The sequence below is a fragment of the Rhinolophus sinicus genome, linkage group LG07 (assembly GCF_036562045.2).
Source record: "Rhinolophus sinicus isolate RSC01 linkage group LG07, ASM3656204v1, whole genome shotgun sequence".
Lineage (NCBI taxonomy): Eukaryota > Metazoa > Chordata > Mammalia > Chiroptera > Rhinolophidae > Rhinolophus > Rhinolophus sinicus.
This window is the reverse complement of record NC_133757.1, coordinates 72,584,504-72,601,074: the sequence shown is the minus strand read 5'-3', so window position 1 is coordinate 72,601,074 and position 16,571 is coordinate 72,584,504. Positions and strand designations below refer to the sequence as shown.

Below are 16,571 nucleotides of genomic sequence, written 5' to 3'. Positions count from 1 at the left end.
TAGGAGGAGCTGTGGCCTTGATTAGGGACCAGTGGGTTTCTGCAGCTCTGGCTGAAGGCACGGTGGGGGGCCCAGGCCAGTTTATGGGGTCAGTGGGTGGGGTCTGTTTCTGGTCAGTTGGGATAGGGCTGGAGAAGGGGATGGGTGAAATTCTGCAGCCCTGGCTGGGGATACCCAAGGGCTCCTTCCATTAGGAAGTTGGGAAGCTGCAGCCTGGAGCACCCAGGGTCTGTGAGGGGGTGCCCCTGGGTGCCACCCGGCGGCAGGGCGAGGGGCGCAGCGCACCTTGCCAGCATAGTGGTGGATGACAAAGCCAGCGCTCCAGCTGTTGAAGTGCTCGTGGGTGCCCACGGCCCCCTGCAGCTTCTGCAGCAGCGTCTGGTCGGCGCCACCGCCCGTGGCGTGCATGGTGGCGCACACGTCGTCCAGGACGCTCATGATGCCTGGGGGGCTCTGCGAGCACGGGGAGGTGGCAGCAGCACAAAGAGCTTCATCAGGGTGGGAGTGGAGGGGGTGGGGGTCCAGGTGTGTGTGGGGGGGCTGCTGTGGAATCTCCCTGTGTCCCATAAGGGATCCACGCCTCTTGCCCTGCCCCAGACTGGCAGGCTTGGTGGGGGATCTGTTAGCATTGACCCCTCTGGCCCTGAGCAGGCTGGCCGGGGAATGTTTGTTGAGTGAATAAGTGAAAGGTGAGCAGGTGGACAGAGTGAGTGGGTGAGATGGCTGAAGAGATACGTCAGTGCTCCTGGGTTGAGAAGGGCCCATAGGGGCCAGTAGCACCTCCCAGGTCTCCCAGGCTCAGCTCTGGGGCCTAGCGAGACCCTCCCTCAATGCTGGCCCGGCCCTCACCAGCTTGTTTTCGATGAGGTCACAGACGATTTTGTTGTTGAAGTACTCGATGGGGGTCCAGCGGATGCCCTCCTGTACATACTCCTCCTAGGGGAGGCAAAGGGGGCAGAAATGGGGGTGGGTATCTGGGCAAAGGTGTGCGCATTTCTAGAATGTGTGCTCCACAAGCATGGGTGAAGGAAGTGGGGCAGGTGTTCACCCCCTTCCATATTTCTCCCACAATCTCATCATTAGGACTGTCTCCAGTGACAAAGCCCATTGCCCTGTGTGGGGAAGGCTGGAATGCCAACCCCAGCAGCCCTTGAGCACAGACAGACAGAAACTGGCGGATAAATACCTGGGCTCCTCAGTGGGCCAACCCCAAGGGCTGCTCTGCAGTTTCCCTGAGGCCCAGCAGAACTGAGCCCCACTGGCTCGTTCACACACCCTATTGAAGCTCTTTTCACAAGTCCCTCCCTCACTCCCTCCCTCCCCTCCTGGTCTTTGCCCTGAATCCTTGGCTGAGGCTCTGCTTCTGCAGGACGGGTAGAATGAAAGCGTTGGGGATTTCTGTCTGGGCTGTTCATGGCGGTCTCCCAGCACCGCAGACAAGGCCTGGCACACAGCAGGGATTCGGTAAGTAATTGTGAAGGAATGAACAAAGAGCTTATTCCCCAGAGCTTGTCAAAGTTTTACAGGTAGAAAACCTCTTCCGAAGGAAATCTCATGGTGGACCTGGATGGGTCAGCAGAGAGAGTTGGGAATGGGGGGCTGGTTGTCCCCTGGTTGCTCAGTGACCTTCATGTCCCATGTCCCTGGCCACTTGGCTGCCCTGCACACCTGCTCCGCCTTCAGGGTGAGTTCGATGAAGATCTGCTGTAGCTTCTCATTGACAAAGTTGATGCAGAACTGCTCAAAGCCGTTTTTCTGCCGAGGGAGGAAAAGGGTGCTTCCTTCAGTGGGCTGATGCTGGGGGCTGCTGGGGCCACTGGGACACCCCAGGGGGCATAGGGAGGGACAGCATGTGAGCTGGGGAGCAGAGACCGTACCTGGAATATCTCGAAGCCGTAGATGTCAAGCACGCCAATACTGTACTCTTCCTGGGGCTTCTGCATAGCTCGGTTGATGGCCTGTGATGTGCATGGAGCCAGGAGGTGAGTGCCAGCCTGCCATTCCTTGATATGCGCTTAGCCACGTTGCCAGGCTATGTCCCCTCACACCAGTTTGTCTCCTGCCTTCTGCAGCTCTGTGCATACCACCTTCAGGCACCCACATGAGGACCCCAGGTCTTAGAGCATCCGGGTCCCTGCCCGGGGAGCCAGCTCTGCCCCTTAACCACTCTGCCTCTCTATTTTCTCATCTTTAAAATGGGTTAATAATAGCAACTGTCTTGTAGGGCTTTTCCGAAAAGTTGCATAAATCGACACATGTAAAACAGTTACAACAGTAACAGGCACACACTAGGTGTTACGTAATATTAGCGACTGTTGTCATCATTCTTGACCTTGACACATGCCATTATGCCATTGCCATCTGCCCCCATCCAGTCCGTCACTTTGTCCTCCTGAAAGTCCTCTTCTTGGCTCTCAAGTGCACCCACCCCTCTCCATCGCCACAGTGCCGTCCCAGTCCAGGCTTGACGGCTCCAACAGCCCCAGCCGCCTCCTTCCTGGGCTCTAAGCCACAGCCAAAGGGAGCCCCTCAGCTTTCCATGTGATCACTCCTGCCCCTGCCTGATGCCTCCCACAGCCAGGAATCGGTGAGCTTGTGACAGTCACGCCTGCCTCCCCTACTTGGCTGGTCCCAGATGGCCTGTCCCACCCCTGGTCCTGCCCCACTTGCCTCCACGAGGAAGTCGAAGAGACGGGAGTAGAGCCCCTTGGCTAGGGCATCGCGGGTGTAGGTCGCCTGCTCCACATTGAGGGTCACGTCGATGGACTCGCTGCGCCCACCCCAGCGGCTGTCCATCTTTCGGCTGGTCAGCTTCTCCTGCAGCCGCCCACTGTCGATGCCCAGCAGGTAGGCAGGAAAGGCCAGGACTGCCGGGCAGGGAAAGGGGCAGCCAGTCAGGCCAGGCTCTTAAGCCTCTTTCAGTGCTGCTGTCTCTTCCTATTTTGCCCAGTGACACCAAAATAGCCCTCGTGGGTTCTCATCCTCCGGGGGCTGAACTAGGAGGAAACAGTTCACACATGCACACGCCTGCACCCTGCCCTCCCCAGCACCCACACTCACGGTCCACACTCTCCACCCGGGCGTAGTTCCCGTCTTCGCAGAAGCTGATGTTTCCCAAGTGTAGGATCCCCGCCACAAGCTGCAGGACCAGCTGCTGGACGTTAGGCGGGATCCCAATGACCTGCATGGCGCTCTGTGGGCACAGTGGGGACAGAGCCTGTGCCACTGATCCCGACCTCCACCCTGGCCCCTGGGATCCGGCTTCTGGGGACGCAGAGAGTCAGGACACCGCTGGCTGTGTGACCGTGGCCATGTCCCTGCCCCTCTCCAGGTCTCCGTTTCCTGATTTGTAATGAGGTTGGCAGGGCTGGAGTGGCAGGGGGTGCTCACCAGGGTCTCGCTGAACTCACTCCTGTCATCAGTGCCATCCACCTTGTAGGTATCCGATTGGTTGAGGTAGTAATAGTAGTCGGGGGTCATGAGTCCCAGGTTCTGTCGCTGCTCCTGGGAGGCCCCTTCCAGCAGCTGGAGGGTGAGTGACGCTCATGGATCTGGCACTGGACTGGCACAGGCCCTGTGGTGCCCCAGTCCTCACTGTCGTGGGTTCCCGGACATGGACCCTCCCACTGTCTACCCCGGACTGCAGGAGGGGCTCCCCCGTCCACGCACCTGGTAGTAGATGTGGAAGTTCCTCTCGTTTTCATTCTGCATGACCACGCGGGATTTCTCCAGCAGGAAGTTAGAGATCTTACCCCCATCTGGCTCCCCGCCGCGGCTGAACTGAATCTCAAAGTACTTGCCCTGAACCCGACAGAACCATGTCAGCGCCCAGGACTCCAGCGGTGCAGGTGGGGGAAGCGTCGGGGCTGGGTCTGATGAGCCTGGTCTCTTTCGCCTTCTTACCCATGGACTTCAACTTGCTTTCCTCTCCCCACTTCCCACTTATGGGCTGCTTGTTCTTTTCAGCAGCTCCTTTTCTCCTCTCCATTTTTCCCTAAGCTCTGTCCTGGGCCAAGAATGCCCTTTTCTTCCTCTCTGATGCTTCAAGCCCTCACTTGGGGCATCCAGTCCTGTGCCTGGCACACAGAAGTTTCACCGTTTATTGACCAGTTTCCCAGTCTCTCCACCACAACATAGATGCTTCCACGTATTTATGGGATATTACTGGTTCCACTGATCCTGAGTGTCTCCCACATGTTGTCCCTGAGCCCAGAGCAAGGGTCCCACAAGCCCCTTCTTTGGTGTCTGACACCATCTGGGTTCTGCTCTGCCTGGAGGTTAGACGGCAGACAGACCTCTTTACTTCTCCTTTCTGCTACTTCCATCTAATAGCAATACAAGTTATATCATCATATTACACAGACACCTGTAATATATGACATATACTTATTCTATTGTACAATAAACTGTATAAGATAAAATGTAATTATACGTTTTTGAGGTTCATCCATGTTTTTGTGTGTATCAGTAGTTTGAAAACATACTGTGTGATTCCATTTTTCTATGAAGTTCTAGAACAGCTGAAACGAATCTAGGTGAAAAAACCCAGAGGAATGGTTGCTTCTAGGGTAGGGTGGGAGTAGAAATTGAATAGAAAGGAACAGAAGGGAACTTTCTGGAGAGATGGTGATGTTCTGTATATAGATTGGGGTTTGGGTTGCACAGCGTATGCATTTTTCCAAACTCAGTGAATGGTCCACTTTAGATTTATGTATTTTTCTGTATGCAAACTTTAAAAGAAAGAAAAGAACTGTAAATGTATGATGATGGACTATAATGATTTGCATGTTGAAGTGTTTGGGAGGATGGGGATGGTGTCTGCAGCTTGCTTTGTTGTGCATCCAAAAAATGGATAGAGATACAATAAAGCAAGTGTAGTGAAACGGTAATGACAGAATCTAGGAGACGGGCACACAGGAGTTTATTGTACTATTTCCCAATTTTTCTGTGTATTTGAAATTTGTAATAAAATAGTGAGTAAAACACTTAAAGTATAATTATGTGATAAAATATATTAGAAAGTAAAAATATAATAATATGTTGGGAAATTAAAAAATCTTATTAGTACTTGGGATTTAAGTCATTTCCACACACAGGCATTGTTCTGAAATTGTGGAGGTCTATGAGATGGATTTTAATATCATCCCCATTTTATGGATGAGAAAACAGGAGCCTCAAGTTAATTGTTTTTCTGTCCAAGCTACATATCTAGTGACAGAACCAGACCATAAACCCAGATCTGTCTACCTCTTTTGTCTTCCATTAGGCCCAGCATGGCACCTGACACAAAGAGTAGCCTAAGAACTATTTTTTGAAAGAAAGAAGGAATAAATTGGACCTGAAATGTGATTAGGAACAGATGTGACATGATGGCAGCTAGGGGAGTATTTAAGAATGTGACACAAACATGCCATAGCCTCCACAATTCAGCCAGTGGGGGGCTCTTTTTCAGATGGACCATAAGCAGGAAATGAGTCTCCCATTCAGGAGCAGGTATTTCCTGTGTTCTTGGGAAATGTGTGTGTGTGTGTGTGTGTGTGTGTGTGTGTGTGTGAAAGTCAATGCGGAGGGAGAGGTTGCTCCAAAGCAGGGCTATTGACTCACAAAGCGACTGGAATTGTTGTTGCGCACGGTCTTGGCGTTGCCGAAGGCCTCGAGCAGTGGGTTTGATTGCAGGATGATATCCTTCACATGCTGGGGGCAGAAGCAGGTGGGGTGGGAAGAGGTCAGGTTGGGCATGTGTGGGGGGATGAAACCCCATGGCGTGGGAGGAAAACCAGGCCTTCTTTCTGTTTTTGCCTCACCTGGACCTTCTCGCCCCCTCCAGACACTTTGGAGATGTAACCCATGATGTATTTGGCTGCCACCGTCTTCCCAGCTCCACTCTCTCCACTGAGAATGCGTGAGAGAAGGAATGATCAATGGCCAGGGGTAGGGGAAGTGCCCTTTTTAGTTCCTGATTGTTCATTCATTCATTCATTCCCTACTGGGTGCCAGGCACTATTCTAGGCACTGGAGATACAATAGTGAACAAGACATACAAATCCCTGCCCTCCTGGAACTGACATTTAGAGAACAGATGGACAGTAACAGAATGACTAAATAAAATCGATTATGGGTCAGATGGTGACAAGGGGAGTAAAGCCAGGCTGGGGGCAGAGAGGGACAGCCAGGCTCTGTTAAGGTCAGGAAGCTGTTCCACATCAGTCTCCTTGGGGCGGTGATGCTGTTTGATCAGGGCCTGGGCATGATGGTCTGGGGCCGCTGTCGTACCTGATAATGACACATTGGTTCTCACAGTCGATGAGCATGTTCCGATACATATTGTCCGTGAGGGCATAGATGTGTGGGGGATTCTCGTACTGGGCCTGGTGGGGGAAGGCACGTGTCAGACTAGGGCTAGAGGCTGGGGTCCTGGGGACAGTGCCGCCCCCCCACCCCCCATGGGCCCTGGCCTCACCGCGCCCTGGTACAGGTCGACCTCACGGTCAGTGAAGTAGGGCATCTGCTTGAAGGGATTTATGGAGATGAGCACGGAGCCGATGTAGGTCTGGCGGGTGGTTAAGGGCCATGCAGTGTCCTAGCATACTCTGTCCCTCACAGGCCCGTCCCCTCATCCTGCTCCCCCAGGGCCTCCTAGAGCCCCACTGTTCAGAGCAAGGGATGGAGCTACTCAGATGTGTTCTGGGAATCTTCAGAAAAATCAGGACTGGGTCCGGAATGGGGGGAATGGGAGAGTTATGGCTGAGCTACCCCCGGGGAAGAGGGAGCAGTAGGGCCCACAGCCACCCCAAAGGAGAGCCCTGCTGTCACTCTATCTGTCCCCTGTCCTACTACCCAGTGCTCTCACTGCCCATCCCATCCGCCATTGTTTGGCTCAGGCCTCTGCATGTCCCTTCTGTGCTGAGGTCCCTGTGGCATCCTTTCCTGTGTTCATCCACCCGCCATCCTTCCCTCCCTGGGTCAGCCATCCTCCTATCCCTCTGTCCTCCTTCATGTGCCGGCCCCGCCCGCAGCCCAGGGTACAAAGATGTAGTCGTCCATGAAGCGCTTGCGGAGGTTGCTCACGATGGCATCCTCAGTGATCTGGGGCAGCAACACCATGTCGTCCACACCGCTCTGTTTCACATTGTGGCTCTGCCAGTGGAAGCGCTCCTTGCTGCCCTGGGGGTGGGGGTGGGGGGTGGTGAGCCCTGACAGGGGACGGGGTGGGGTGCCTCAGCGTGCCCCTCCCCCACCCCAGCTCACTTCCATCTCCAGCTTCTGATTGTGTCTCACCTCCTTCCCCACCTCGGAGACACCAGGGGAGGTGGGTGAGGTCCAGTCTGGGCTCCCTGCCCCCCAGGAAGAGGCCAGATAGAATGACAGCTCCTCCTTCCCACTTCCGTTTCAGCCTCTGTGCTCCTCACTTCCCCTACTCCCTTCCCCCTACTGAAGCCCACGCCAAGTCCTTGACTTCTCAGTGGCATTTGACCCAACGCCTACCCCTTCCACCTCAAGATGGTCTCTTTCCTCCTCCTCCCCTCCTCCTCTCTCCTGGTCATGCCTCCCAGCCCAGACCTCTGAGATCCCCAGAGCCCTTCTGTAACCTCCACCTGCTGTGCCCAGCTGTGACGCTGCTCCTTAGTTCCCACAGCCTTCTGCTGTCCCTGCCACCATCTTCTCCATCCTCAGAGCCTTCGCTCTTCCCAGTGCCAGCTCCAGCACTTTCCCTTATTTCCTCCTTGTTTTCCATCAGTTGACACCTTCCTTAGGGCCCCAAGGAGGAGACTCAGAAACAGGCTCCCCACAAAAACTCCTCCTCCAGGAAGCCTTCCTAGAATGTTTTCTCCTTTCAGCCCAACTGAATTCATCTAGTGCCTTAAACATATAAGCACACTATCTCTCTCAGGCTCACTCTGCCTCTGTTCAGTACACCCCTGCTGTGGAAAAGTCTAGCAAACAGAAGAGTGATGGTGGTTGGAGCTCCACTGCCTGGTGCACTCATGCTCACATGACATGTCCCTCCTCCAGGAAGCCTCTTACCCCCAGACCAGGAGCTCCTAGAGGGCTGGGGCTGGGATGGAGTCCTTTCTCAGCCCTAGCAGGGAGGACCAATCAAATGAACAAGGGAGAAGGGTGAAGAAAGAAACACAACTTCAGAGGAAAGACCCCAAGGGCAAAGGATGCTGGGAATCAGTCAAATCTTCAAAGACGACCAGCGTTTGCCAGGCAGATTCCAGGGAATGGAGACAAGCAGGCTGGACAGAGGGCAGGCACTCTGGCAGGGGTCAAACAGGAGGGTCAGTGTGGGCAACTGGAGGACAGAGATGAATGAGAAGACAGCTTTTCCTGGGGGCACTGGGGATCCATGGAAAGTTCTTGAGAAGGGGAGGTACATGCTCAGAATCTGGACATGCTGCCAACCAGAGGGGGGTTTTGTCAAGAAATGCCCCCAGACATTACACATGCCCCACTGAGGTGGGGCGGGTCTGTGTTGTCATCCTGGCTGGGTGACCTGACACCGCCATGGGCCGCCGCGGCCTCATCTATAAAACGAGAGGAAGGCTCACTTGCCAGGGCTGATGTGAAGATGAGCCGCTCTGGGGAGCAAAATGGGGTGTGCGGCTGAGGCTCCTTCCCGACCTCAGCTGTTGTGTGACAACAGGCCTGGGCAGAGGGGCATGTGACAGAACTAATAGTCACTAAACTCCTGACACTGGGCAGGGAGTGCCCCGTGTTACCTGCAATCTGCATAGCAACTCAGTGGGGAGTAAGCTGGGAGGGAAACTGAGGCTCAGGAAGCGCAGTGGCTTGACACTTGACTAAGGACACAACTATATTGTTTTCGAGTGAGTGAGATTCGAGTCTGGGTCCATCTGGCAGCATAGGTCAGGCTCTGGTGTCTATACCCCCAAGTGGCTATGACCCAGAGGACTTGAAAGTTGAGAGGGTTTTGAGAAAGTGCAGGGAGAGAGGGTGCACCAGGCAGAGCGAACCACCCACAGAGGAGTGGAGGTGTGACTGAGGCAGGGCAGAACACAGAGGAGGGAGTGTGGGGGAGTCAGGGCTGGAACCCCTCCAACTGCTTCCAGCCTGAGTAGTCAGAGTGGGTTTCTCATATGGCCCATCCGATCTCCCTGTGGCTTTTCTCCTGTATGTGGCTTCCCATTGCCCTCCCACCCATCCATTCCACAAAACATTCATGAGCACCTACTGTGTGCTGGTAATTAAGGCCTTGGGGAAGAACTCTGTCAGTATTTTCCTGAGGTGCCGCTAAGCCTTTGCAGACACTGAGCCCTCTGCTCAGAACACCCTTCCTGCCTGGTGAACGCCAATCCATCCTTTAAGACCTGACTCAGGGGATGCGTCCTTCGAGAAGACCTCCCTGACCCCAGGACAGGTCAGGTGCTGCCTCTGGACTCCCACAATCCCCTGGGCGTCCCCCACCATAACCCCATCCATGTTTTGGACATCCTACACATCTGGTGTGTGAGCTCCCCAGGGCAGGGGCCAGGCCATGGCTGGCTCAACAAGGCATCAAGTCTCACGTGAATGAAGGAGTGAGGAACCAGGTAGTGTATGAATGAATGGAGCGCAGGGAGTCAACCAGGCTCAGGTCCTGAAGGGCCTCGAATGCCAAACAGAGGAATTTGGACTTGATTGTCTGAAGCTTCGAGAGTGCTCCGCAGGGCCGTACTGCCCTTGGGTGCAATTTAGGAATTGTGGGAGCACTTTTGGTTGTCACAGGGATGGGGACATGCCTGGCATTTTAAGGGGGCCACAGGTGCCAAATTTTCACTCAAGTAATCATCCTGCTTGCAGCTCCCCATCCCGCCCAGCAGATATTCTTGTAGGTGACAAACCTGCTTATAATCAATAATTGGAACTGAGAACTAAATTCAATTTTGTGTATAAACAGAAAATCTATGTATTTTTTGCCCGGTTGATACCCATTGCGTTTTTCAGGGATGTGACTATCTTGTATCAAGGGAGATTTTAGTTTTGTTCAGATTTTGCTAAGAATTGTTCAGCATTTGGAAGTTCATGCTGCTTGTGGTGGTCACGTGGCTAACACCCCACTCGTGCGTGGGGCTGTCAGCTTGCTGAGACACACCTGTGTCTAGGTGTGAGCAGCTGGTGGCTCCAGGGGCCATTCTTGGGCCACTGGCATGAGCACTTTCATATTTATGTACACATTTCATTATAAATGACTTTCTCCTCCGCATTGCAGGGGATCCATTAATTATTTTTGAAACAGTAGGAGTCGGTGTTTTTCAATATCTGTGAATTGCATTTCAGAGCTTTAAGGGGGTCCATCAAAATGTTTGTGATAAGAATGGGGTGCTGGGTGTGATGTGCTAAGAACCCTGGGATGCACTGGGAAGGGTGGGGGAAGGACAAAGTTGTGGGAGCAGTATTGTGGAGGGTTGGAGAGGGTGCCATGACAGAGGCTGAGCAGGGGGCCAGCTGTGAGGTCAGAGGCAGCCAGGACGGGAGATGGCCTGCAGGTAATAAGGGTCCGTTGGGAGAAGCAGGGAGCCATTTATTGCACCCCAAGCTACTGGAGATCATCTGTGCTCATGGGAGACAAAGAGGGCCCCTACGGAGAGTGGGGGTGACCTCAGGACCAGAAGTCAGATTGGGAGGTCAGGGGATGTAGACAAATGGAGGATGTTTTGGGACAGTCTGGCTGAGAAGGGGAAGAGAGAAAGAAGCTGTGGGGGCGGGGGGAGGGTCAGGGGAACATGGTTCCTGTTTGCAAGATGGGGAGACCTGAGTGTGTTGGTGAGAAAAGACATGAAATTCAGGAGCAAAGTGGCATCATTCATGGTCAGGGTGGGGGCTATTGGGAGGGACAGGAAGTGGATTCTCTCTCTGAAGACCTCACTGGGCAGGGCCGTGGGTAGTAACTATGGTAACTGACTACAACAATAGCACCAGTAGTTAACAGCCCATGGGCACTTATTCTCTGCCAGATTCTGGTCTAAGCTTTTTCTGTGATTCACCTCATTTAATCCGCTCAGTACATACTGAGGTCAGTACTATGATGAGGTTCACTCTGTGGAAGAGAAAACTATGGCAGAGAGAGGTTAGGGGTCCTTCCCAAGGTCACACAGCAGGAGGGAGGACCTGGGGGAGGACTCATGAGGCTATCTGTCTCCCAGCCCAGTCTTGGTCAGAAGTGGTTGGGGTTGGTACTTTGGGTCAGATGAGCATGGGGCAGAGACGTGATGGGTCCTGTCCAGGGTTTCCCCTTTGGGGTCAGCCAGTCTCCATGTTCCTGGGCCCCTCAGGCAGAGCTGACACTCAAGGCCACTTCCTTTCTCTGAGGTCAGAGGCCTCCAGGCTGGCTGTGTCTGCCTCTCCTGGCCCCGAGGACTTGGTTCCTCTTCCTGTCCCTCCCCACTTCCCCCACCCGGCTGAGTGGTCCTCTGCCTCTTGCAGTCCTTGCCATCTCTCCCTCTGTGTTCTGCCCCAGGCACCCGGGACCCCAGATTCACTCCCAGCTCCACGTCATCCTAAAATCCACGGGTAGTTAGTGGTAGTGAGAGAGAGGGCTTTGCTCAAGTGGGTACAGTGTGTGGGAGGACACTCAAGAATTTCGGCATGGGACCAATTGGGTGTGAGGCCTGGCTTGACAGCTGACTGACCACGTGACCCTGGGAGGCCACTTTAATTCTCCAAGCCTCAGTTTCCCCATCTGTAAAATGGATTCCATAATAAACTTCATGGATTTGCTGAGAAAAGTAAATGACCTAGCATAGAGAAAAGATGCACTGGGGTGCTTCAGGAAATGGCAGCTGGTGGCCCCCAAGAGCATTTAGTGGAAATGATCAGTCTATGACAGCAGATATAGGAGCTGGTCAACATACGTTTGCTTGTTGAATGAATGAATGAATAAATGAATGAAGTACCATTGGGATGGAACTGCCTCCTGCCCTGTGTCATGGGTATCCCTCTCTCTGTGACTCCCAAGTCTCCATCGGTCAAGCTGAAAACTGTTTGCTCCTAAGTCCCTTACTTGGGGGTGGGGATTCAATGAAGAGGTTGTGGTCAGAGTTGACCACAAGCCAAGTATGACTCAACCTGCTAGGCTCTTGTGAAAGACAGTCAGGGGCTGGAGAGGGCTGAGGTGGGACGGGGAAGGTAGCTTCTAACTTCAGCTCTTCAGAGACGTGGAGGGCATGGAAGGCGGGGCTTCCCTGGTGTCAGAGGAGGGAAGGGCTGTTTGTGACCAAAGTGATGGCTCCTGTAGGGGCATTTGGAGCCCTGTAGTGAACATACTTTCTGAGCCTCTACTCTGCATGGATGTAGGTGGATCCAGGCCTAGGGGAATTCAGTGTACCCCAAGGGGGTGAAGTGAATTGCCCATGGGAGGCTGTGGGTCCACATCAGACAGTGCTAAGGAGAGGTGGGGTGATCAGTATGGACTTCCTGTAGGAGGCAGGCCTTGCAACATGAACATCCCAGGCAGTCGGGGGTGGCAGCAAGAGGCATGAGTCAGGAAGGTCTTGGGTGTGTGGGGGTGTGGGGGACACCACCCCCTCCCCGGGTGGCCTCTCATCTTGTAGGAGGAGGAGGAGGTTGTAGGTCAAGGTGGCTGTTAAAAGTGTGACCTTGGGAGTCATTGAGTTGAAATCCTCTGCCACTTTTGGGTTGTATCGCGGCTTGCCTAACCTTCCTGTCTCAGTTTTCTCATCTGGAAAATGAGAGTATGGAGGGCCACAGACCTCCCAGGGCAGCTGTGCAGATTCAACGAGGCAAAGCATGTGAAGCAGACATGCTAGCTCTCCTCAGCTGCTCCAGCAGCAGCAGTAGCTGCCTTAAGTTGGCAAGTCCCACAGGCACAGGTACCCGGCCAGGAGGAAGGGCTGGATCAGGGAGCTTTTGCAATTTGCCCCAACTGTTCTGGCCGCCCTGCCCCTGAGTGGTGATGAGCAGCCCCATGCTGGAGAGAGCAACAAAACAGCCACTTCCTTCCTCGCTGGGGTCCTGTGAGCTGTGGTTGCCAGCCAGGAGGAGATGTGAAGACGGCTGTGACTGCTGGAGCCAGCCCCCCACCCTTGGCCCTGCCTTGGCCCCCTGTTGTGCCCCTGGTGCCACACCCCGCAGCCCTAGGCCTTGCAAACAACATTCTTACCTCCAAAGGCTCCCAGGGTCTCCCCCTCCTTTGGGGGAAGACCTCAGTTTTCTTTTAGCTTAGCCAGAGGTCATTCTCCAACCTGTGGGGGCCCTTGTCCTCCCAGAGCCCTTCCTCCTAATTCTCTCTTGGACCCCAGCCTTCCCATGGCCACTGCCCCTGGATCAAGCAGCTACATTGCTGTTCTCTCTATTTCATGTCTGCGCTTTAAAAACAACCACCATTACCCTCATGTCACCACCATCACCACCCGAAGACAGCCAATTGCATCCTTCACCCACCCTGCCACCAAAGTCAAACAGAAACTGCTGATAACCCCAGTGGCAACACCTCAGCCAATATCAGACAGAAACAACAACCGATTCCACCAGCAATGTCCTTACCCATCACCCACTACCGTCACCACCCATCATCACGAGCACCAGCAACCCATAATAACCAACCGCCATCAACAACCACTACATAACAATATCGCCACCAACAAGCACTCATAACCAAGTACCACTGAAGCAGCGGTCAACAGTACCCCTTTAAAAAACCAACAGCCACCACTACTCCAGAGATTGTTACCAAAAATAGAGTGAACAACCAACAGCAAACACTACCAGTGCCACACAACTCTGAGTAACAGTGACCACCAATTGCTATCATTCCATGGATCTACGCTCCAGCTGAAAACAACCAGCCACCAGGCACTGATATTCATCACTAGCTGGCACCAGTGGCAACCATCACTACCGCCAGTCCACCCACAAGAACCAGTTACCACCAACTTGCAACCACCAAAAGCAACATCATCGCCGCCAATGGTAATAGTGACCCAACAGCCAATTTTCAACAGCAACTCATCTTCAACAACCAAGAATGAGTCACTTTCACAGGCTGCCACCACTAATTCCAGCCATGAATGAGCATCACAAACAATGGCAGCTACTGTGTACCGAGTGCACGATACGTGCTCTGTGAAGCACTTTACATTGTCTCGCTGAGTCTTTCAACACTCGCCCTGGCACCTGTCACCCTCCAGGAAGACGTCGGAGGTACGGGCCTCCTGAATGGGTCCCACTCTTTTACTCTGCTGTGGTCCTCTGGGCTGAGTTTCTCCCTTCCCAGACCCCGTGCGTCAAGCAAACCGTTGACTAAGCATTTTTCGCACAGCTTCCTTGGGAGGGGTTGCTTTTCTCTGAGGTAGCAAATCATTTCCTGTTCTTTTGATCAAAGTCTGCCCAGTGGAGCTCCTGAGTATTCCTGGTGTGGCTCCTTCGTGGATGCGTTCCTGTCCCAAACCCAGAGCTCTAGCTGGTCGCTTGGCTGTGAGTGACGGGTGTGGGTCCTTGGGTCAGTGATGCCCAATTTATCATCAGCTTTCTGAAGTAAGATGTTCCCTCTTGGACTAATACAATCCCTGCCTCCCGGTCTCCACCCTGGTCAGCCACCTGCGGCGACTGCCAGAAGCCCTGCAGTTGTCACCACTGGCTCTGTGACTGTCCCAGCCACATGCCTTCATTGACAGAATGACAAAAAATGAAAGCTGAAGTGGCTTGCAGATGCATGAACTGTGGGAGTGACTTTTATGCTGGCCCAAGCTCTCTTAATGTGTCATGATGCTGCTGGGTCTAAATCTATGACCATGAGTCTCCCTGCCCTGTCACCACAGACATCATTAGAACTCAACCTTACCAGGCGGTGACGCCTTTGACTGCAGTGTCTCCCCTGCTGTCCCCACATGGAGGGGTACCAGTGGTAGTGTGGACATGCTGTGTCTCACTGTGCACTTATGTGATTGCTACAGCTAGACCACCCACCACCTGCACAGGCACGCTGTCTCTACACCATCACTGTACCCCAACACCCATTTGACACAGCTTCCCCTCCCAGCTGTGGACTCAGCAGGGCTGAACCCACAGACCCTCTGAAGTTCCAACTGAGAGGTCCCCAAAACACCTTGCACATCTCGACTGATTTTCAAATATGACGTATGTGGGAACTGAGCCCTAGAGAGGGGAGGTGACTTGCCCAAGGCCACAAGGGGAGATGAGGGACCAAGCTGGGCTAGAAATTGGATTTCTTAAGCCCCAAGAAAGGGGTGTCCCTGTCCCTGCAGACACTGTGTGATCCCTGAGCCACTTTCTGTTTTCCAGTTACTGTTCCACCCTTAACCCCCTACCCCCATCACCATTCTAGCATCCTGTCCACCATCATAGGGGAGCTTGGTCCCTGGTGATGGATGCTGGGGGGCACCCGAGCTGTGCTGAGGGACCCCCAAAGGGTGTGCCGTGCCCCTCTCCCATCACACCACTTTCTGATGCCTCCAGGGCACCTCTACACGGCTGGTTTTCCCACCCCTGCACTTCAGGGCCCACTCTGGAAGGACTTACCATGGTGGGGGTTGGCGTCTGGGTTCCTGCCCAAATGGGTTGTGGCAGGGGTGTAGGCTCAGGGAGCTCCGGGGGGTGGTTCGGGCATGGCCCTGCTCCTTCTCCTTCACCAGACTCCCAGCCCTAGTTCCTCTTACAACAGCCCCCCTCTTACTTCCTTTGGCGGGAGGGGCCCGCGGCTACCGGGGAGGGAAGCTGGGCCCAGAGGGCGGGGAGAGAGCTCCAGCAGCTGGCAGGGCTGAGGGAGCTGTTTGGGGCTCTGAGCCTGAAGAGAGAGGTCAAGGATTGACGGCAGCTGCTGTCAGATCCCAGAAAGCCCCTTCTCCAGTTCCTTGGGGACAGAGGCTGCCACAAGGAGCACACAGGTCAGCTGGCTGTAGGACTGACCACTCTTCAGCGTGACCCCAGGAAGCATTTGGGCTGCTCAGGTCTCATCAAAACCACTTCAGACATGTATCTGCTCTGGGCATCCCTGAATAAACACCTGCTTCCGGAGCGGCCTCTGCCGGTCCTTCCTTCAGAATGTCCTGTGTGTGTGTGTGAGAGAGAGAGAGAGAGAGAGAGAGAGAGAGAGAGAGAGAGAGAAAGGGCAGCAGAAGTGAACAGTTCCAGGGGCTGGATACACCTGGAAGGTCCCAGACTTTGGAGGTCAGACCTGGATTGAACGACCCCCAGCTCTGTTCCTTCCAGGGTCCGCCCATTTTTCTCATAAAACGGGGATGTGGCCCCTCCCAGCAGCATCTAGCACATACAGGATCTATCAAGTGTGGGCCCACAGTCTGATCTTTGGGAGATCAGCAGGCCACGTACTGGTCTTCTGAGTAAATGGCAGTTTTGAAAGGTTGTCACCTCCCCATGCCACACAGCGAGGAGGTGGCCAAGGCAGAAACCTAGACGCTGGGAGAGCCTGGCAGGGAGGCTGGAGGACGGGGACATTCTTGTTGCACTGCATCCTGCCTAGGGGTTGCCAGGACACCCTGCCCCCTTGTGGCCACATATGGAGAGAACCCCCTTTCTCCCTGTCTTTTGTACAAGTTTACTCAACAAATTGTCTTGGTGCCTACAAACCT

General features: G+C 54.0%; 1 protein-coding gene across 2 annotated transcripts in view; it reads right to left on the bottom strand.

Annotated features, from left to right (window-relative positions):
* Window positions 1-15,679, bottom strand: part of MYO1F (myosin IF) — a 30,010-nt gene extending 14,331 nt beyond the window's left edge. Inside the window, exons 1-14 of one of the 2 annotated variants that reach the window (XM_074337694.1) lie at window positions 15,502-15,679; window positions 7,027-7,164; window positions 6,461-6,550; window positions 6,274-6,368; window positions 5,805-5,892; window positions 5,605-5,694; window positions 3,670-3,801; window positions 3,391-3,525; window positions 3,061-3,193; window positions 2,671-2,867; window positions 1,878-1,958; window positions 1,669-1,755; window positions 850-936; window positions 286-453 (exon numbers count right to left, since the gene is read on the bottom strand). In XM_074337694.1, coding sequence (XP_074193795.1) covers window positions 286-453; window positions 850-936; window positions 1,669-1,755; window positions 1,878-1,958; window positions 2,671-2,867; window positions 3,061-3,193; window positions 3,391-3,525; window positions 3,670-3,801; window positions 5,605-5,694; window positions 5,805-5,892; window positions 6,274-6,368; window positions 6,461-6,550; window positions 7,027-7,164; window positions 15,502-15,504 — 1,524 coding nt within the window. In that variant the 5' untranslated portion in view covers window positions 15,505-15,679. The remainder of the gene's footprint in view (window positions 1-285; window positions 454-849; window positions 937-1,668; window positions 1,756-1,877; window positions 1,959-2,670; window positions 2,868-3,060; window positions 3,194-3,390; window positions 3,526-3,669; window positions 3,802-5,604; window positions 5,695-5,804; window positions 5,893-6,273; window positions 6,369-6,460; window positions 6,551-7,026; window positions 7,165-15,501) is intronic. The other variant, XM_019711932.2, reaches the window with a different exon arrangement.
* Between the last annotated feature and the right edge of the window lie 892 nt (window positions 15,680-16,571).